The sequence below is a fragment of the Teleopsis dalmanni genome, chromosome 1 (genome assembly GCF_002237135.1).
Source record: "Teleopsis dalmanni isolate 2A chromosome 1, ASM223713v2, whole genome shotgun sequence".
Lineage (NCBI taxonomy): Eukaryota > Metazoa > Arthropoda > Insecta > Diptera > Diopsidae > Teleopsis > Teleopsis dalmanni.
Window position 1 is genome coordinate 158,236,221 of NC_051846.1, and position 24,814 is coordinate 158,261,034.

Genomic DNA, 24,814 nt, shown 5'->3' on the forward strand with positions numbered 1-24,814 from the left:
CATAAGGAGTTCTCCTTTTAATATCAGGTGAGGTTAGTTGTTTCATAGATGAATTAATTTTATTTTTTATTTATTTAATTTTCTTCTTTTTATGAAAGTATAAACGAAATGAAATGATATATTTAAAAAAAATATAATAATATACGTACATCAATATATAATAGTGAGAAAAACCATATAAAATTTTAGCACTAATATTAATTCTTTTATTATGATTACATAAAGATGCAAAGGGATTTTTGTTTTTCACTACATTTATGATCGTATAAAAATATAATAATTTTGCCTATGATTTTAAAAAATTAATTCGTAAAAAAAACTGAACCAAAAATAAAATTTATTACAATTCTAGAAAAAAATTAAACAAAAATTATTTTATAAAAATAAATCTCTTAATGAAAAACGCACAACACAATATCGTAATTAAAATTAAGAAGAGGTCCAATAATTATATTAGTTTTATTTTTCCTGTTAATCAATTTAATAGCAAAATTAAAAAGCAAAAACAAAAATACATTCGATATTTTAAAATGGAATTTAAACTTGATGTTCTATTCAGACTTGCACCATTCTTTTGAATATATTATTTTGATATCATCAGTTTCATTCCCCACTAATTTACTACTTGCAATTGCTTTTTGAACGACTGAAGTAGACTTCTTTTCTTGCAATGTCTTGAAGCTTATATAATTTAAATAAATATATGCATGAAAATTGAATTGAAAGAAAAAGAAAATATATATTACTAAATTTAAAAATAAATGGTATATATATAAATATGATTATATATATAACATATATATGTATATATAAACATATATGAATGACGTTGACTGATTTAGGCATACAATGTACATTCTATATAACTAGTCGGCACAAATCCTTCATCCCAACCATTGGAACCATTCATACGTCGTACTCTCGTCCAACCATCACCTTGATCAATTTCAATCACTTGGAGTTCTTCACCCTCATTCATAGGTATACTGCCTTCGCTGGTAGCTAAAGTGTGTAGAGTATAGTAAATAAATAGTGTAGTTGTTATTCTATAAACTGTTTATATTTTTTTATTTGCTTACCTTCGAAAGGATATAATGCACGACATGTGCCTAGTGGCTGTAAGGCTTCTATTTCCGTTTCAAAATATGCATCTTCACCGATCGCATTTTCATTTGCACTGCCTTGACCGGAACCAGGCAATGATGTGTGCGATGTACCTAGCCCACTTTCAGGACTTGCCGAACTGCTGAATTATACCATGTAATGAATTGGAAGAAAAATTTTTGAAGGGGGTTTTGTTTTATATTATTAAATTGTAGCAAAAGTACGAAATTAAATTTAAATTTAAAACAATAAAAAAAATTATTTGAAAATTAAATAAGTAATTAATAATAAATTACAATTACTTTTAAATAAATTAGCATATTGTGGCGACTTTTGTATTTTATAATTTTGAATATTTAAGTAAATCCCATAATTTTAATTGTGAGTTTAGAGAAAACCAAAATAAAGAGACGAGAGTACATTAGAGAAATTGTATTACTTTAAAGTAGATACATGTACATATAATAAACAATATATATATATATGAAAAACATTTTATGATTAGTCCAAAGTTAATGATATAGTGAAAAAAATTAGTACGCCATAACTTTAGCTACTATATTGAATTATATTACATTAAAATTAGTTCATTTTATTTAAAACTAATAAATATCTATAAAAAATATCTACATAAATATCTATATAAGAAATATCTATATAACCACATGTGTTTTTTAACTACATGGAAAAATATAAATATATAATCTATAAAGATAAAGTTAGTTAATTCAGACATTTAATAATCACCGTAGCAATTTGAGAAGAAAATGCATAATATAACGATTATACAAACGAATCAGCAAACAAACAATTCAGACGATAAGTCATTGGATATTATACTATGATATGTCACCAAAATTCTACAATTTTAATACCTACTGATGCAAGAGTCTTGTATCTTTTCGAAGTGTCTTCAAGCACGGATATATCGTGTTCTTTTGAGGAACAATAATTTCATTCTTTTCACTGCAAAAAAATGTGTCTTTTATTCGATGAATTAAAACAACAAAAATATGGGCCGTATAAAATGTAGTGTATACTTTTTATACCAATAAAGTTTACATATTTAAGCATAGAACAAGTCTATAAATATACAAGTCTATAAATTTCAATACAGGCACACATTTTGACGCTAGCTTTAGAATCGTTAACAATTTACCACGATTATTTTAAAGTACAAAATACTATTAAAATGTAATGATATATTTTTGATTTATAATAGGTAAAAACTTATGTTATATATTTAAAAGATAAAAACAAAATTTTAGCTTCCACCAAGGAGTTATTTCTTTTTTGTTTATATAAACATAAAAAATATATGTTTATATCTACAAAATGGACAATATTATATCCTGTCATTAAGCCGGTCATTGCTTAATAGGAAAGGTGTTCTCAAGGTTTGACTGATGATATTTGCGACTTGTGCGAAAAGGAAAAGCAAGAATTATTTTTTATTAAATAGCTGATATTCTGTAAATGTTTAGCATCAACAAAAAGCAAGCCTACTAATATCAGAAATCTTTCTAAATTCTCAAAAAAAAATTTAATAAATTGGTTAAATTGATGCAGTTAATTCTGGCATTAAATATACACGTCACATAGATACTGTTAAGTTGACCAATTCCATACGAAAAGATAGTGCATTAGAAAACAAAAGCTCTAGTGTAACTCGCGATCTGTATGGAGGCTTCGCTTTTAACCGTGACATAACCTAACATAACACACTTTAACTATATGCTATGGTAATACCCAATATTCTTTCTTTCACTGAAACCATATTATGAAATAGAATATTAGAAAGAGATATATATATATACATAAAATTAAATGACTTTTAATAGTTCTAACGTTATTAAATTATAGAAATGGTTATGACGAATATATTTAGATTTAGTTCTTCTACACCCATATGTTTTAATTTTTTGATATTAAATGAGTAATTTAAATAAATGTGCAATGAATTTAAATGAATAGTAAGAAGAGTAAGGAAAACAAAAGTGTATAGAAATTAGAAATATGAAAATTATGTATAAAGAATGGTGCTTAAAACAAACAAACATAGACTTATGAGTGTACCCGTTATTGTTATTATTATGCCCATTTTGTATTTGCGCCACATTATCCTCTGAATCTGACCTGCTTAAACTGCCAGCATCATCAGGCTGGTCATCACCTTCATCATTATTATCTTCGGTGCTACCATTGGAATGTCTATAACAAAAAAAAAATATATATATATTACCTTTTTCTCTCTATATATTTAAATATATTTTTATTTATCAAACCTTGATGTTCTGTGACCATTTTGGAAAGTATTACGGTTCGCTTGCGGACTATTATTCGCCATGGGTACTTGATTTGCTTTTTCTAAATATCCTTGATATTTTTTTAAATCTATTTTTAACTTTTCCAATTTGTGCTCGGATTCGTTCAGTTGTCCTTCCACTGTCATTGGATTTCCTAGCGATGAGTTTGCTTCATAAACGACTTTCATTTTCATTAGACCATCACGTGCAGCTGTTTCTTGACTGATTTTTTGTTGCAATTCAGCAATTTTAGCTTGTAGCTTTTTACGTCGCTGATTCGGTGGTAAATCACTAAAATCTTCCTTTTGGCCGTCCGCAGTTAATGAATTCTATAGAAAATAAAATTTGTGGATTGGAAAAAGAAAAACCGAAAATATTAAATAATATATTAAATAAAATGAATAAATTATATTTATTTTATGATATAGTGCACGATTTAAGAACAATTACAACAATAACAACAGGTAATGTAAATAGTGATACAAATCAAAGTACAAATATTATATTGGACAAACATTAAATACAAATTATTATTTAATTATCCATGCAAGTTTTTAAATTAATTATTAAATTAATATTATACTCAAACTTAAAATAATATTTGTTTATATTTTATATATATTTTTCATAATAAAATTAAAAATATTTGCTTTGTGATAAAAAATATAATTAAACTATTGCAAAAAGTAATAAAGTGATTTAATGACCAAAATGGAAAAATCTATGAAGTGAGAATAGTGAGTATTACAAAGAGTAGATAGATATGTACTTAATTTATAATGGTTAGTATATAATAATAAAGCAGCGTTAAGTCATACCTTCATGGTGATACAGGCTTCAATAATCTTCTGTTGCTACGACAGAGTTTTTGAAATCGTATCACATATTTAAATGCATTTATATGATTGAAGTTTAAATTGTAGGCGTGTTCGTTTGTATATATATGTGTATATGTTGTTTATATGTACATATATGTGAGAATTTGCATGAAAGTTTATAATTTAGTAAAATGTAAAAAGAATTTATTAATTATTTTAATTTAAATTTTGAAAGCCAAAATAATGTTTTTATAAAAATATTTTGTTTAAAAAAAATATTAATATATAAGATGTAAAAAGAAAAAAAAAATAGAGAAAAAATATATATAAAAAATTAGTTATTTAATAAATTAATTTTATATATAAACGTTAAATAAGAAATATTATAAAAAAGGAATTAAATAAAAACGTAATTTATTTAAAATTAATTACAATGATAAACAACAAATACTAGAATGCAATATAAATACACATTTAGAGGAATTAACACATGTAGTTTATTTTTATTGGTTTAGAAGCTTTAGCAATTTAATACAAAATTTTATGGTTATTACATTTTTGTGACTAATTATTGACTATTGAAGCACCAATTTTTGAACGATTTTTTTGAAAACAAAATAAAAATTAAAAAATGTCATAGAAGAAAATATTTTAGAGATTTTTTACGTGTATGATTTTATATTATAAATAGTGTTACAATTTTTAAATGAATATGAATTCCTTTGAAAAGTTATTATAAAACAGTTGTTATTTTTGAATTTTGAATTTTAATTGAAGTTATAACATATTATAACAGAATCTATAATATTTTGCATTAATATTGAATTCATAGTTTAAGTGAATATTTTATTTAGACACTTTTTATAATAGGACAACCTTTTCAAGTCACTTTGAGATGAAATATCCATCTATTTCCATCATCCGTTTCTATTAAAGTAGAAAAAGATTATGAAAGAGACTATGCCACTCGATATCGAATATTATAATTTTGCTTCTTCTGTTCAAATATGATTTTAAAAGAAGCTAAGATACTTTTGCTCAATGATATTGGTCTTTATTGTGTCTGTCAAGTTTCAATAAATAGTTGACAAATTTGTCAATTAAATAAAAAAAGGTGTGTTATGGTATATATATATAACTGCTTGATATACAATTATTAAATTTGTCAAACTGACACAATTCAGAAAAAAAAAATTAATTAAATTTAATTAACATTGATCCTAATACAAATTTATTAATTTATTTATTTATTAAGTTTAATTCATAACTGTCAAACATAATATAATTGATTATGTCTTAATTTAAGTTAGCTAAATATTCTCAAGGTATTTGAAAAGTTAGTGGAAAATCCTCAAGTTTGTTGAAGATCCTCAAGCTAGTTGAAGATTATTAAGCTAGTTGAAAATTCTCAAACTTATTAAAGTTTCCTAAGCTGGTTGAAGATTAGCAAGTTAATTGAAGCTTCTTAAGTTAGCTGAAGATCCTCAAATTATTTGATAATCCTTAAGTTAGTTAAAGATCAAATATCACACGTTTAGTTGGAAAGAAATTATATGAGAAGGTATAAACATATAAATTCTAAATATCTATTAGAAAAAACTGCTGGTATCTCTTAAATTTTTTATTTCTCTAATATTTTCTTCAAATACATAAACGATAAAAAATAATAACAAAAGCAATTGCGCAAACAATTATTAGAATTTGTTAAACACAATAAAGATTGTAACTTATGTTAAACACAACAATAAATAACTTTTCGAATTAGTTAAAACAAAAGCATTTTTGACATGTTGTTCATTTTGGGTTTGAGTGTGAATATAAGAATTGTTTTTAGCCTAAAACATTACAACATGAAACAACACTTTTCGGACATTTGGTACTTACATAAAATTCAGTTACGATTTAAATTATCACAAACGTCCATATATTTTATTTTTATATATATAATTTTATCATGTTTTCAATATTTGTGGATGAGGAAAAGTTTGTAGAAAAATATATAAAAAGAAAAGACATCATGAGAAATAATGAAAATAAATACAAAAAAGAAATACATTCTATATTAAAACAAAAATCTACAAAGTACAAAAGCACATTTAAAAACTAATAACAACAACAAATAATAATTTAAATTATGTTTTTCAAAAAGCAATAAAATATAAAATGCAACTAACAAAAACAATTTAAAAACAATGAAAAATTTAAATTATAAAAAAAGTTACAAAAAGTTACAAAAAAAAAAATTCAATAACCATTTAAAGAAATAAAAACAAAAAATATATAATTACAAAAATATATTTTTATAGGAAATATAAAATAAAGCTTAAATAACAAAAAATTTAAAACACGTAAAAAAATTAAACTTAGAATTCATTTTTAAAAAGCAATTGATTTCCTTAAATGAAACAATTAAGCTTGTGGTAATGAAGATATATATTAAATAAATAGTTTAACATATTCGTAATTAATATATGATTAATTTCTATTTAATAACACATAAATTCATAAATATTTTGACATAAAATATTTAAGAAAAAAAAGGGTTTAAATATATTATTCATAAGGGGATATTATATAGACACTTTTAAAAATGGATTTTTTGTATACTTAATTGTCAATTATTTAATATAACAATAAATGAATTTTTATTAAATCAGTAAAAATAGTTTTGTAAAAAGGAACGATAATCGATTAGATTAAATTGATAGATTGATGTTTACAAAATAAACAAATAAAGAATAAAGAAAAAAAAAATTTAAATAATAATTTATCTCTTTAACAATAAAATTAGGTTTTAACTCACAAAATTATTTAATTTATTTATTAATTGTATAATTTTTATTTAATTAGGTAATAATATAAAATAAGAAAACGACAATCCCTACTCGATATCAGACAAGCGAAACTAGGAAATAGAGAACAGGAATCATCACATAAGACTTTAAATTAACTATTAATACTACATATATTCGAAGTTTTGTAACTCTATGTATTAAGATATGTGATATCACTTGTAATTTCATTGAGCGATTTGAATTTAATAAATATTCTATCCTACTTTTCGTACAATAATATTTATTTGAAACTTGTCCAAGTAGATACAAAATTAGGTTAGGTAAAAAGGAAATTCTGTGACAGATTCCTGTTAAGAATTATTCGTAGACTGATGTTATGTGACACCGTTCCTCACAGTTTAAGTAATTCAATAACTACTTGCATCAGTCAAATAAATTTATTAGCTTTGAAAATCATATTCAAATTCCTATATTCATTACTAATAGTACTTTAATTTTCTCCCTTTCTCGTAGCAGCGGCCACACCTAACCTCGTCGAGATGTTAGAAATTCGACTTACTGCCTGTGTTTTCTATTGCTAACAACATGAACAATATTACAGATTTCGATAATATTAAAATTAATTATATGCCTAGTTTTAGATGGGTTAATAACCAACAAAATTTGTTAAGTCTTATGCGATAGTCCACCTCTTGTGAGATATCTTTAACTTTATTAAGAATGCAAAAGTGGTATGAGTATATTTTTCAGAGTATGATTCAAACTAATTTCATGGTTTTACTCGTCATTTCGAGCGATAACCACAAAAAATCTACACTATATAGTAATATCAGTTTGACGAACAACTTATAATAATATTCAATTATTTCAGGCACAAAATTTCATTTTTTTTTTGGCTATTTGCAGATGTAAATTAACATAAGGTAGATATCATTAATTCAAAAATTACGTTTTGGTTTTTAAATGTTCTTTCTACATTAAATTATTTATTTAATTTAATTATTTCTAAAATAAAAAAATTATTTCCTATTACCATATACTATTATTTTACTATCAATATAAGTTATTAAATTAAATAAAATTTTTAATCTTTTCATCAAACTATCAAAGTGGCTATTATATTACGACAAATTTTTTTTATATTAACACGACAATAATTTAAATTTTATGTAGATATATAAAAAAATATTTAGAAACACTTCCGAAGTATAATAACTAATTCATTTATATTTGTAAAGTTAACAATTAAATACACAAAATTTAGGCGTATTCCTAATTAAAAAAAAAAACATTTAGACTTAAAAGAAATGTCAATACATAATTTTAAAAAGAAACTTGCAGTCTTTTATATATAATAAATATGTAAAATATTTACCTTATTACTACCAAATATATTGAATATTCCTACACGTTTCTTAAGTTTATTCGCACTCATAGTGCCTTTCATTGTTAAATGGTTTGACTGCATATTACTGTAGTGTGAATCTTGTGATGTATCGTGATCTTGTTTAGATAAATCCTCAAACGGTATATCGATTGGTGGCGTAAAACCAGATTGATACCTATATAGAGAAGTTATTAAATAAATTATTACTGAAGTTAACATTATTTAAATTAAATAATTCTCACTAACCTCTCTATGACTTTAAAGGAATCTTCTTTTTCATTTATTGACTCGCCGGCTTTAACAATACCTTGCATACATATAGCTATTATAGGTGCTACCTCTGATTCAACTTTAGCAGCACCAACTATAAACTCCCGTATACCTCGAGTCCGTTTCTCATCTAACTCTTGTAAACGATTAAATACCTAAAGAGAATATTTCATATTAATATTTTTTATTTTTTATTTTAATAAAATAGTTATGGTGTTTTTTATTACCGCAGGTAGCATCACATTATAATGTTGTTGTTGTAAATTATTTGTTTTTTGTAATTGATTTGCGTATTCATTTTTTGCATCATCGGACTGTTGTATTTTTTGGGTCATAACATTTTTGTGCCGTTCCACTTCTGCTCTACTTAAATTAAAATCCATATCAGCCTTTTTATAACTTTCTATGGCCTTTTCTGAGTCCCTATAGGCTTTTTCATAGTTACGTTTTGCACGTTCTAGTGCACCTAATTGATAATTAAGGTTCTGTTGTAGTGTTGTGCCGTCATTTAAACATTTCTGTGAAAAAAAAATATATTATATTATAATTATTGTATTATGGGAAATGTGTCATAAATACACTCACTTTTCTTTCTTCTCTTAATGTTTTTGATAGCAGCGTTACTGCTTGTATAATTTGTAATTGTAGTGATTCAGCAACAACTTCACGTTGTCCCGCTAAATCACCGATTTCTTTCAGCACATTTCGAAATGCCTGCCAAGAAGAGAATCTGAAAAGGAAATGAATAATACAATTATTTAAAATTTTAAAAATTTAACATTATAAGATTTGCTTTCAGATAGGATATTAAAGTAGTTACACAAGAACATTAATGGATTTGCCATCTTAACTAGGAATCTGAGTAACCGAATAACATGATGATTCGGTTCGGATATCAACAAAATATAATTTAAGTAAATATATTTTTTTTGTTACTCGGTTACTGAGCTCGTTACTCAAGATTGTGAATACTACTATTTGTATTCTGACTTGTATTCATTTGCTAACTTGTTTTCATTTTAGTGTCCTTTAAATAAAAGTAGTGGGCCTAATATTACTGTTAAAGTTTTCTCAACTTTTAGTTGAAAAACAATCTTAGTTCAACTTTATTTATTAATCAATTTAGTTTTTGGCAGATCATAAAGTTTTTTTGGAGTATTGCCACATACCCATCATCAGTGGTCTTGGAATTATTTCTTGTATTTAATTATTTGTAAATAATTATTTGACACTGCAAGTACCAAGAGTTGAACTCGTGTCCTAATTAGTAAATAATAAAATTTTATTATTATAATTAACTACTGTTCGAAATATCTTTCTATTGAAAACGAATTTTAAAAATCAATTTGAACAATTTATGCAATCTAGGTAATTTCAAGAAAATATTATTTATTATGTTGAGGCTAGTTAAGTCGGTGCACTTGACCACTTTTACACTCCATTAACTGCCAGATTTTTTCATAACCCCTCTCTATGCCTTTTTATTTATTAAAAACATTTAGTAGTTTATAGTATAGCGATATCATCATCTTGAAATTAAAATTTTTATAAATTTTTTACTATATGTTATATGTACTCAAAAAGTTGTTATGATACGCGTCTGTTAATAGCTAGTATAATTTTAATAACTACATATTTAACTTTAATTTGTATAATGTGTGACTATAAAATTCTTTTTAATTATTATTTTATTGTAAGCATTGAAGATTTATTAAAGAAAATAGAAAATATTACTTAAGCCTTTTTAAAATAAAATTAATTTTTTTTTTCACATGGCAGTACCATAAAATATAAACTGCCAAAAACATCGCATTAACATAGAACCAAAAACATACAAACTGCTTCTGTTAAAAAATCTAACAGTCGTTAGATTTTAACATAATGTTGGGACGCTGTTATGAGTTAACATTCAACTTTACAGAATATATTTTAATATGGAAATGTTTAATTTTGCAAAGAACTTGAATTTTATTAATTAAAAAATTAACACTACTACTAACAAATACATACATGTTTATTTGTATTTATTTAACACATTTTTTTAATGCTTATACTACATTTTCTAAAACAATATATATAAAATATATGAAAATAGAGGTTTTTGGTAATAGTAAAATATAAAATCTTAAATAAATACATAAACGGATTTGACTCTAACGTTAATACGAATAGCTGTTGTTATAACCTAATTCACAATATAGGTTATGTTTTAACTATTTAACTTTATGTGTTGAAAAAGGGCAAAATGTTTACTCACAGTATAAAAAATTTTTTTTTTTGAAAAGCAACTAATAATTTTTTTGTAGGATCAAAGTTTACATTTTTAATTTTTATTTAATTTAAAATCAAATGATGTTTAAAACCAGCTGTTTTTATTGTTATTTATAATTTGATTTTTAATAATAAAACCTGTGAACTTCAGAGCCGCTGTTGTAAAATTGAATTATCTAACCATCATCAAAATTTAGCTTGATGTCAAGCATTTCTGAAGTCGTGAATCAACAGTGGCTGACTGAACTAGAAAACATAGTGGAAGACAGAATAATATACGAAAGACGAAGAAAAATATAGGAGTTCATTTTTTTATAGATTAAGTCGTGACAAATTATTTCAGGATTTTAGAGATCCATAGCTAATCACAAAGACACAGCTAATTGTGTATCTCCGTTTATAAAAAACAAAATGAAAATTATTGTTATAATATTTTTTAATTGTTGTGTAAATCATCGTTGTTGTAGAAATCAAAAGATTTACACAAACAAAAATTAAATTTAAATTTAAAATTTTAAGAAAATAACTATTCAAAGTGTTTTCAATATTCAAAGTTTAAGTGTAATTACTTTTAATTGAAACTATTAAAATTAAAAATATATAAAAATGAACACACATTGATATATAATTAAAATTAGTTTAAATACTTTTAAAAGCACGCAAATGCTAAATTGAATTAATAATCATTTTGCATAATTTATTCAAAATGCGAATAATAGAAAAAGTATTTTAAGGAATAAAAACCATATTTATACATTTGATATGGCAGTTAAAAATTGGTTTGGAATTTTTATTAATTTACAAATATTGTTCAATATTTTAATTAAAATGCAAAGAACGTTTTTACAATCGAGGACAAAATGATGTCATTTATGATATTTAAACTAAATTTTAGCGCCAGAATTTTAAAATTTACACTTTTTTTATGTTTCAAAAAAAAAAAACGCACGTATATCACTTTAGTCCAATATGTAAATTTTTGCTAATTATACAGAAAATACGAAATGCATTGATGCGTCATAATGATGCAAAATATACATAAAAAACTGCAAGAAAATAAAATAAATATTTTCAAAAGTTTTTATTTATTTTTTTTTTTTGTTTGTTTTAAAAAAAAATTTTTTTAAATAAAAAATTTGGTTAATGCATTTTTGCTTTTGTCAGCGTGTAATATGGTCACTGAACTTTTGAGAGATGAGTATGAAAAATATGTCTGTAGTGTTTGTAATTAAGGTTTTTATTTAATAAAGTTAACGTATTATAGATTTATATACGTTATTTATATTTTAAAATTGCAAATAAGTTCTTAAAAATTATATTTCTATTTATTATATTCAACGTAAAACAATACTGAATCATCATGTACACATATTTTTCTGAAATACTCATATAGTTAATGCATTGATATGCAGAGATTATTTTCTACGTGATAGATTTTCAAATACAGTCACAATTTCCAACTTATTTCAACCATACAAAAAATCAGTTTAAGTAGGTATTTCTAGAACCGGTGGTGGACCTGTCATGTCTGACTGCTACAGCAACAACAAAAAAAGGACTATTTGAGTTTGCGTGTATACAAAAACTAGAACTCATATTTAAATACACAAATTAGTCAGTGAGATGGGTGGAAAAAACCCCCAGCTATCAAATAGTAAAAGTGCCCAGATGCATTAACTCGGAAAAAGATCAACATATATATATTTAAATAAGTAAATACGTTTCAAATAACTGATGTTAGCTGCCATATCCGAATAATTTATCAGATAATCATTATATAAAATTTGATTATTTCTCCAATGTTTGTACATATCCCTGTAAAAATTTAAAAACTATATATTGTTATTAACTTACATACAAACTTTTAATATAATATTACCTCAGATATAAATCAGACCCTGGATCACTGTATTTATTTTGTATAGCGAATACCCTCTCAATGCAAATGTAAACCTTAATATTTACATGGTGATCTTTATTTTTCACACACTATGGATGTGTAGGTCTAGTGGTTATTCGCTATAAATAACCATAGATAAGTAAATGAAATAAAAGGATGAAAGAGTCCTCAACAATTAGTTAAGAAATTAATTTTAATTCCAGATCACTCGTAATATTGGGTAGAAGGATAGGTATATTAGAATCAGCCGGACGCATTCATGGTAAGAATCTAGTCAATGTAAATATTGGAAATATAACTGAGTATGTTAAAGAGTAGGACGCCGAAGAGCTTAAGTCTGGTTCTGCGCAAGCCTGGACAAGCTTACACATAAACAAGACAAGTACTGTTCGAGTGTTGGCGAACACGCACTACAGCAGATTTGATCTTAACTTATGCTGTCCTATAGTCCAGTATCCCGTTAAGACAAATATTAACCTAAATACTTCCGATTTATTTCTATGACTGCTTTATCATGCTGCAGTATTGAATATTCTAATAAGTATTTTAATGAGCAGAAATATGTGTTGGCCAAAGAAATATATAGAGTAATCAATATAGCAATATAAATTTAAAAAAAGATCCAAGGACCACTAATGAGGACCACTGTAACAATAATGGGAGAAAACAAAAATGGAAATTTAAAAGAATATGTTTTTTGTCATGCAATGCATTACTCATATTTATGCATTTTCTATTTTAAAATAACTTCTTCGTTATGTTTGACTTTGAAAAAATCTATTAATAAAGTTTGCTATTAAACTAAGCTAACGTAACAACCCCAATTCTTCACTAGTAAGATGGCAAACTAATCTAATAAATGCTAATTTATAATTTTATGAGATAATATATTTCTCAATAACATTCAGGAGAAGTAATATGAGTAGTTATAATAATGTAGTAGAAAATAAATTATACATAAAATAGAGAATAATTATTTGTATGCTTTTTTAAGTCAGTGACATTACATTAAGAAATATGCAGAACTTATAAAGATCAAAGAAAACAGATAAACCATCTGTTTTTCTAAATGTAAAACTAAATTAAGTTAAATAAATACTCAAAAGATGACTAAAAAAATTTTAAATTATAAATTTTTAATGAATGTTTAAAACTATAAATTGTATGTAATAATTTTTATCATTTTGTAACCTAACCTCATTTTATGAAAATGTATGTAAAAATCTTGCCAGCTTAGACGCTGAGCGAGCATATTCTCTAATATGCCCCAACATAACATTCGCCCTTCTAATAATAGTAATATATATAATAACATATGCTTGTTAATAAAATAAAAAATATGACTGCTATATTTCTATTTATTATATTTCAAAACAAGATTATTTCTTTAGATTTTCTTAAAGTTAATTTATATGAACACAAAATATACTGCTTTTTGAGCTGGAAGCACTAAAATGCAACTACAATTCTTATTTAGATATGTTTTTTTTGTTTTTTATATATAAGAATAAGTATATTTATGTACTTATACTTATAAAATCTATACATATTTTATATATAAATAAATTTATTACTGTGCTTCATGGTTTTTTCAAAATAATACGAAAATAGCAGCCAAATTTTTCAAACATTGGCGAATAGCCAATAATAAATTATAAACTAAAATAAATACGTGCTTAACAATATGCAACCGATTTTTTTTTCGTTTATTTCGAAATTAAATATGTTGTCATAATATAATTAATTGAAATGTATGATTAGATTTGTATCTTTAACATAGCTAACTTAACCATTTAGCATAAATACTTACTCATTATCTTCCTCCTCTTTTTTCTTGGGCTGATAGTTTTTCACTAGTCGTCTGTGAAGCAGTTAAGAGAAGAAAGAAAATAAATTAATTAATTAAACTTATTAATTTTATTATATATCAATAAAAACAAATTAAGTGAAATTTATGCTAATAATTAATTTAAATAATAAATTTAATTTTTTAAATAAATTAAATTATATATTTTCATATTTTTTTTATTTTGCTTTTTGTGTTGCAATGCAGAGTTACGTATTTAATGTTTTATTTTTTTTTTGTTTTGATTTTGAAAGTTAAGAAAAAATTAATGGAACATGAAATCTTTACTATGTAAAAAGCATCATAAAACAAAAAAGTTATTAAAAATGCATAAACGCAATAATAATAATAGAAAAAAAATAATAATTTTTAGTTGAGATATAGAAAGTAGACAACTTTTAGTGAACTTATTTATGAAGATGGAAAACAATATACAGCAGTTAACTGCAGAAATTGTAGATTTTTGTGGTCTACCAGATTTAATCATGGGAATTTCTTATATGTAAGATTCATAGTCACTTGAAATACACAATAAACGCCGCTATATGGTGAGGTAAAAAAAGCACTCAGTTGAATGCAAATAAAAACAAAGTTTATAGTGGAGCTTAGATGAGCGAAGTCGACAGTGCCACCACAAATGTTTATGATGATGTTCGAGTCGTTATAGTATATGAGTAAATCAGATACAAATGGAGACAACATTTTATGCAGTCAAAATGACAAACTACAGATTAGCATATACTTAGGGCAACTGAAGTCACACGCTAACTTGAGCTTGAGAAAATCTCAAAAATCTCATCATCACTGCAAGATGAAGAGTTGCTGCAATCTTAACAATTTGCGGATTAGTGGATGGCTTGCTTGCGGTTATCTCGAGCAAGAAAACCTTCAGTAAAGTAAAATAATATTAAAAAAAAAATAAATAATTCAAAGATTGATAAGATAAGTTGACAATGTTTCCGGATTGTGAGAAATGACACTTTAAGTAAAACGATATACAAAGTGTAGAAATAAATATGTAATTAAAGCAAAGTAGAATTTGAAATAAAGTCTAAAGTACTTTCACCCTCAATGCGATGTACTTATACTCGTAAGTTACTCAAGTAGCAGAAAAATACACTAAAAATTAAAACTGACCAAATCATAACACAACAAATTTGTGGCAATGTGTAAAATGAAACCCCCTTGGTATAATCACATTACAAGTTGTTGTGGCTTATGGAGGGAGGCGTTAGCTAGCACTAACCCATTGTAAATAGGGGCGCAGAGAAATAATAGAAATAATAGAAACAAAAGTGTAAAAGTGTCGCATGTGTAAAGTGTGTCAGCAAAGTGTCGGTACCAGCTCTTCAAAAGACAACATCACACAAATGCCAGCACATAATTTATCTGATTCTATGAGTGCGAGCAAATTGGTGCCATTTATTAACGTATGTTTTAAGTGAGACATATTAACACGAAACTTCAATAGGAGAACATCAGCAACAGGCCGACTTTCCAGACTAACATTAGAGAACTTTTATTCTATTAATAATAGAATGACAAATGAATACACATGCTTCGGTAACTGCTAAAGGTGTGTTTAATTGCAAAAATTTCACATTTAGCAAAAATATTTAACTTTGCATTACTACAATATAATCATAACAAATGGAACTTATATTCGTACATGTAATACTAAGAATTATAGGCGTGTATAGGCGACCCATTGCTGATAAGTTTTTAATTAAATAAAATTATAAAATTTGTTATTTCATAACTTAGTTTAATTAAATAAGTTTACTTTCATTTTGAGAAAGGTCAGTTTTTATGAGGATAGTTTATTAAGATTGATGTTACATATATATTTCAGTGGTTTAATAAATAAATGTGGGTTAAGATAACAACGCAAAAAGTTTGTTTAGCACTGACAAGCCCTATTTGAAGGACTTTATAACACGCCTCGTACTAACAGCTTTTAAATCTTATTTGTTCTATCTTTATATTTACACACCTTGTACGTGTTTAAAAAAAACACAACAATAATTAGAGAAACAAAAATTCTAAAACATTAAATCTATGGATTAATGTTTAACTTTCAGCTACGAATATATAATAAGTTTGGCCATTAAAATATCCAGAATGATGGGTGATCATAACAGAAAACTATCATAGATGAGTCTTCTAACTTTTAGCTACATTGTTTGAAATAAGTTTGACGATTGAAAGAACTTATGAATTTTGATCTGGACTGCAATAAAAAACTGTTATTACATATAAAAATAAATTTTAAATAAATACAATATGGTAGCTTATGTTAGACGCCTAATGGAAAAAAAATCCCCTCTCCCAATAATTTATGTTGTAGTATTTATGTGATCCGGATAATCTTGATTCAAAAGCTACCTTTATCGCTTATATTACTATAATTTCTTTTGAGAATTTAATGAGGCTTCCAATATCAGTTTGGAATAGTTTTTCGAAGTCTACATAAAAAGGTTTTCTAAGATTTGTAGCGCTACTTCAATAGATGAGAGCTTTGCAATTCTTCCATTTCTTTTTGGAAAAGAGCGCAAAGCTATGATAAAATAAATTTATATACTACAGTTAATAACAAGATTTTGCTTTAAATTATATATTCGCAAAAACAGTTCAGAACGAAATGCCATGGATTCTTTTTGTTATTAAAAACCCGTTTTGCTATACAATAAAACAATTTTAACTATTAAATTACAAATTAAATTATTTCATTTTCATTGAAATAGAAGAAAAACTTATATTATGCAGTAAAAAGAGTGATGGCAAAATGTTTTATATTGCGCAGTAATCATGTTAAGAATGCTATTCTAAAAACATTAATTAATATAAGTATTACAGACTTTGTCAAATCACAGATATTAAGTATGTCTTCTCTTATTTAGATGTCTACATATCAACTGATAACAACTATCAATAAGACATACAAAAGAGACAAATAAAAGCTAGGGAAACATTTGGAGCCCGTAACATAATGTGAAAATGGAACATCTCATTTTAAATAAGATTATTTCCTTTTTTTATATGACAGTGAAATTTTATTAATTATTCTATCAGTTATGAGTATTTTGACCACCAATCAACTAGTTATGGTTCAAAACAAGAGAATGATCAATTACTAGATCAATAATTATATAATAGTGAAAGTGGTCCATTCCACTTATTTATTTAGTCTTTGACTTATATTACGAGTGTTCTTCCACATACCAAACACTAAATAATGTAACTACGAGCCATCAATTATTAAAAACAAAATTATTCAAAAAACATAAAGATAAAGTAAAGGAAAAAAATTATTAGTATGTATGAGAAAAACTGAGAGAACCTTAATTTTAACATTCACGAAGAATATTAGAAGTTTGCATAAAATAATATGTGTTGTAATAAATGTTTGTCACTACAACTGTACTTATTTAAACAGAAAACATTTTGCATTAGGTATAAGGATCAGAGAATTACAAGAAAATTTTCCTTCTAATAAAAGAAGTACCTTCCTCTTCTATCTACAACTTGGCAATAGCAAAAGCAAAGCACTTAAGTTATGTGCAACTTCCAGATTAACACGGTGCACCTATAATAAAAACCATAATACATTTTCTCTTTGAATGCCCGTCTTTAGCGTCCAGGTGATATAGGTTCTTAGGAAGATACTTCTTTGATAGAATATCAGACTGTTCATCGGTGAAGATGAAAGACCTATTAAATTATCTAAATTCAGTGGGATGGATTTAGTCTCTACTTTTCTTACTAGGGTTCTTGCGAAGAATGTGATAGCAAAAAGGTGAAAAATCGCTAATTAAGGTACATGGACGTTATTTAATGGCTTGCCACTGCAACCAACCAACCAACCACCAGAGCAAAGGGTAATGACGACGAGGGTAATCACAAAAAAATAAGAAAATTTCACTCATTTTCTGGCTATGGCAGTTTTCTATGATATCGGATAACTCCATCTTGGTAAGATAGTAAGGCCGATTATCTGCACTAACATACTATCGATTTTTTTTACTGATTTTTTGTATTGAATCGAAAACACAGAGTACAGTTTGAAAGAATGAAAATTTTAAAAAGTTTTACTACTTTTCGATACCAAAATATCGTTTAAGGAATTGTTATTACTTTTTTGCCTTCGTTCGTATTAAAATCAAGGCATAATATATTACACAGAAATTTATTACCAAAATAATATCAATATATGCGATTCAATAAATAATTAATTATTAATTGAAAAACTTTTGAATAAACCTTCAAATTGAAAATTATTTACATAAACACGAACCTAATCAGTTCTGGTTAATTAAATAATTTACCTCAACAATAAACAATTACCATGCAAAACAGCATTTACACTATTCTGATAATGAATGAGATAGTATATCGAATGTAATTCTTAGTTTCGGTCCATTCGGAGCATTTAATTTTTAAGTCAGTTAAGTCAGCCGCCGCTTTATTCGCGAGCTCAAATGCAATTGAGCTTGCGCTTGAACGTGTTGCAAGAGAATGTTCAAGTCAATTACTAAAGCTACTTCGGAAGGGGGACTTGAAGGTTAACAACCAAAATTAAATTGGCCTTTGGTTTTTTACTTTAACATTATTTTCTTAAGCGTTTTTATTTACAATGATTTTTTTCTTGCTATTTTCAAAAAGGCATGAGCGGTCGACATCACTAAGTACAAAGTGAATGATTGACAGCTTTCAGTGAGTACATTCATGATGTGAGTACGTATGTAAGTAAATTAAAGTACTCATATCAGCATTTCTGCTAGTTTATGTGGTAACACTTAATTCACTTAAAATTAGAAAAAGAAATCACTTTTCGTAAAGATACGCTTTTCTATTTATAGTGCCTATTACATGCTTCTAGAACGGAAGCAATATTAAGAACTTACTAAATAATTTATTTTTGAATAGTTGGTTTAAAAAAAAAATTAAGACTTCTTAATAAACATTTTGATAAAATGTTTAATATGCAGGCACGTTTAATATATGCAACAAGAAATAGCACAAGATGTAGGCGTTTATCTCTTTGTGAAATATATCAACGGTAGCGCTATAAAATTTTTCGGACCCAGCACCATACAAATAACCGAAAAAGAGCAGTGCCGCGTGACCTTGCACTCATTTTGCAAAGAATTTTGTTACTTAAACAGAAAATTTATTTTCACATACATATAAAAAGGAGAACATTTATAATTAATGACAAAAGATATCCATAAAGTGATAATTATAAATTTTTTTCATATGATCGTGTCAGCTGCAGCTGCTGCGAAACGTTGTGTTCTGGTCCAAATATGGGATTGGTTGGCTTGTCTGAGTTATGAGTAACTTTTTTACTATATCCAGTTGTTGTGATTTGCTAATTTTAAGACCATACATTCTATAACATAAGGCGCCATTCAATGTTTTCGCACAAATGTGAGCAATACTAATATGGTCAGGTCAACTCTGTCAAAGCAATCGTTTAAGACATAATTTTGGATATTTGAATAAAATATTTATGGACAAATCAAGTTTTGAATGATTACCAAATTACTTGAAGAAAAAAACTGTTCACGATAATGTGATTCGATCTCTTTAAGAGGAATATATACATTAATTACTAATATTAATTATATATACAATAATTTAATTTTAAATATTTCATAGAACAAATATATCATTATATTTTTGAAGAAAATAATCCGTTATTCACTTTTTATTGAGGTAAATACATTAGATCTTCTATTTTGTTTTTAGTATTTAATAAACTCTTTACGTATGTGTATAAAATCAAAATTCCAATCTTTGAAGGAAGCAACTTCAAATTACTTTAATACCTAAATTATAATAGATTAAACTGCACAAAATCAAAAAATTTGACGGTTAGGAATTGAATTTGAATTTCAAAACCCATTATTGTTGCTAAAATTTAGCAGATTGCTTAAAATAATTAATAAAAAAAAATTGTATTTCAGAATTTCAGAAACCAACTTTAAACCGCTCTTACTTTAAGCAATGATGGTATCATCTAATGACAACTGATATTATTGTTTAGAAGGATGCATTAGGGAGAAAACTCATACATTTTAGTCTTCTAACAAAAATTTTGTAATACTCATAATAGAATATTGTGTGTGTGATAATACCGGTTTATTTACGCTGAATCGCGTTTAATATGAATTCGATATATGAGTATCTCAGATCTCGAACCAAAACCATGTTATACGAAACTTGCAATGTTGTATGGCAATGATTGCAGAAAAATATTTTTGCAGCAGAACCGAGTTTGGAACATTTAAACCACAAAACCAGCTCGGGATGCCATTGGAAGACAAATAGCATCACGACTGAACATGCCTAAGACACTTAAAAATACTTAAAGAGGAGTTTCAAATATACATATTTGAAATAAAGATTTGAAGATTTGAAAAAGAAAACACAGAAAACAATATAGGCTCTGTCATGTCTATAAAAAAAATTGGCTTATTAATTAATATCAATAAGTATAATAATCAAGTATATTTAACAAGTATTATATGAAAAATTGGACATTATGATAGTTTGTGTCATCATAATAATTGATTGTCATACACATCGTAGCGTTAAGATTAATGCCAATTTTTAACGCGAAAAAAATATTTGGAATCTGCTTTAAAACCATGGAAAACCAAAGGTTTCAGTAGGAAAAATTAAACGTTTATAATTCAGAAATTAAAATTTCTATTAGTAGAAAACTTTCTACAAATAGATTAAATAAATAATATATTTGATTTTTTTTTAATAATACTTACCTCAATTTCGCTGCATATTCTGATTCTATCGCTAAGCGATCTCTGATGAAATTGCCATATTTGTCCAGAAATTCAATGCCTTTGTTTGTGTGTATTGATAAGTTTTCGTATTGATCCTGCAAGATAAAGAAAAAATTAATAAATTAAATTATATCATTTTTAAATTATAAAAAATATATCAGTAACTAGTTACTGAACTCGTTATTCGTAATAACCACTATTTATATCACAAATATATAAAAAGATATAAACATCTGATGTATGCGCTTGCTTATTAAATTAGTTTCTAATTAGATGTGTACTAATCTATCATACACTCACTGTATCATGATGAATGAATTGATAAAATCGAAACCAGTATTCTTGGCTGTATTCAGTAAAAAATAAAATATTTTATATATAAAATTAAAAATCCACCGACTCTAGTTTAATTATAAATATATTTTATTATGTAATGATTTTTAGCTGCCATATTTTAATATTTAACAGATGTTATAAGCAGAAGCATATGTATTAACGAATTGTATATACAACAACAATAAATATATTTATATTATTTATAAATATACATTGTTGGTCACTTTTATAAATAAACACCCTGTACGTCTTATATGAATTATAAGTAATATAAAAATAAAATTTTCCATCAAATGCACATCTTTTAGTCATAATTTTCAAATAACGCGTATTTTCAAATAACGCGTTATAATATTAAGCAAAAATAAAAAAGATTTTCCTTAAAACTTTATTTTGATTTTCTTTTGACTTTTTCTAAAATATTTTCAAATATATTTTCGAGTATATAAACAAAAATAGCATAGCAAATTTTGTTGGTATGCTTTTGTTTTTGAATCCAACTCTTTCCAGTTTGTATCTAATTGTGCTAAATTAATTTCTTCGTTATTCATGAGATAAGAATAATTAAAAAAAATAAATAAAACAATTAATTGCGTTTAAATTAAAAGAAACTGCGAATTTGTATTTAAGAAAATTTTCTTTAATAAAGAAGTTCAAATTGAGAATAGATAAAATTTTCAATTAAAAATATCGTTTTAATTTTTTGGATCAAAATTTTATTTGGTTTCTACATTAACTGATATATCATACAAACGGAAGTAGAAATTGAATATACATTTATCGAATAAAATGTATGGATAATAAATAGATTTTTTAATATATGAATCATTTACATATACTATCTGCGCTAAAATTATTAGTTTCAGAAGAAAATTTTGAATTGTTAAAATTTTAATTAACATACAGTCATATAACACTTAGCACTGTTGTTAACATTTGGATTAACAGACGAAAACAAAAATCATATTTGCTTTTATCATCTTTTAGAGGAGTCGTGGATTTTTACATTTCTCTGTTTCGACTGATCCTACTCGAACATAGATCAGACGCCTGCAAATCAGCATCAATTGCGTACTGCTTTTTTTGTTATCAGTTTATCAAAATTAGTTGAAGAGATAATAGACAATAGTTGAAGACAGTAATTGAAGAGAGTAGTTGAAGACAGTAGTGAAAATTGAAGACAATAGTGGAAATTGAAGATTGTAGTTGAAGACATTGATGTATGTAACCACAGGCCATATTGTACATTGAATTTAAACCAGCCTGTTGTCGAAAGAGTGCCGAGATGGAAGAACAGCCAGAAGGTATAGTTAGCTTGATCTGTCATATAAGCTGGTTATTGCTAATGTTCATATTTGTTTTTGTAACTTACTGATTTGAACAGTAGGTTTATTGAGCGAAATGCTAAATTTTCTTTATTAATATTAAACTTGCTTTAAAAAGCGAGAAGCCGGTTTCTCAACACTTTTTTAGCTTTCAGTTTTGATTCAGGAATATGATTATACATCCAAGCATCATTTTTAGTTATGAAATGAAGCACGGATTCATTGTTGCATTCAACGTGTTCTCGTTATATTATCAGGGAATGTACGCTTATAGTGCACACAGGTTTTTGAAATCCAATGCTTAAAATAAAATATTGCTTACTTTGTTTAATGAAATGACAAGAGCTTTTATTCAATTTCTTCTGCTTGATTAATGACATTCAAAAACCGTTTTGTTTTTTTTTTGCGATCTTGAAACTTATTGTTGCACCTAGTATATACTGTAACATATCTACAGATATAGAGACATTCTTCGATTATTTTTACAGATATCTTACGTACGATACCCTGTCTGGATATTCATGTGCTCAGCACTTGTCACTTCATTTAGTAATATGTCGTAATTTGAAAAATTATGTTATGGTGTAAAAATATTATTCGTTTAAATTAATATATCTAATTGTATTATAATGAAATATACTAAATGAAATGCTCTTTTTTGGTAATCACAACATATGATTTTTATGGAGACATCGACATTATTCGAAATTCGAAATTCTTCAGATGTTTCTATAATTCCTCTGTTTGTATAAAACAATATTAGTATTAGTAATATACCAAATATTATTATAAATTATTATTATAAATTAGTATAAATTAAAGGGGTTTTTTGAACAGTAGCGAACTACAACAACAAAAATTCATTTTATATTATTTTACTTAATTGAATTTTTAGCTGATCAAATTTTTTGGCGGACTCGGGTCCTGCCAAATGTAAAACTCAGATTCAGCGCATCTCAACCAACTGGCCCAAAGCCGTACTTGACTTTTATGTTCGCACATTTTTCTGGAATTTTGTTACTCTGCTGTGAATGTTTTATTAACAAATTCACTTGCTGTATTTATATTAGAACGTAATCATAAACCATGTATAAATTAATATTTCTATTCATATAATATAAAAATATACAAAATAGAATTTTCTTATTTGGTAATCATATCAACCATATGATTTTTATGGAGGTGTCGAAAATTTTTCAGATGTTTCTATAATTTTACTGTGAGGTACTCATAAGTATAGTATAGTATAGTATAATACTTATATATGATTTATCAAGTATAGTATAATACTTTAAAAACAAATACACAAATTAAAACTTTTATATTTCGTAACATGAAAAATTGTGGGCTACCACGAATTAATATTTTTACTATATTTATATATTTTTTTTTTCAATCTTTATATTGTGAAAACATATTTTCTCATAAAAGTAGCTATAAAATCAAAAATAATCACAATTTTAATTTACAGCAAATTATAAAAATTATAAGAATTAAAAAAACAAACAAATTGAAACAATATCTCAACCATATGTTTAAACATAATGATTAAAAAAACAAAATTAAATAAACAAAAAAGCAAAAAATTATATGTAAAAATGTTCAAAAAAAAAAAATTGCTTAGAAAGCAAACAAAACAACCTGTTCGCA

At 25.6% G+C, this 24,814-nt stretch overlaps 1 protein-coding gene across 14 annotated transcripts; it reads right to left on the bottom strand.

Moving 5' to 3' along the window:
* Nucleotides 1–449: 449 nt before the first annotated feature.
* LOC119669589 (formin-binding protein 1-like) lies at nucleotides 450–21,598 on the bottom strand (the record flags this gene model as incomplete). Of its 14 annotated transcripts, none has more annotated exon segments than XM_038079545.1 (11): nucleotides 450–681; nucleotides 849–1,002; nucleotides 1,080–1,246; nucleotides 3,181–3,315; nucleotides 3,390–3,712; nucleotides 8,399–8,585; nucleotides 8,657–8,835; nucleotides 8,908–9,198; nucleotides 9,266–9,410; nucleotides 14,662–14,712; nucleotides 21,483–21,598. In XM_038079545.1, coding segments are annotated over 11 exon segments (1,878 nt in total), but the record flags the coding sequence as incomplete, so codon positions are not given.
* Between the last annotated feature and the right edge of the window lie 3,216 nt (nucleotides 21,599–24,814).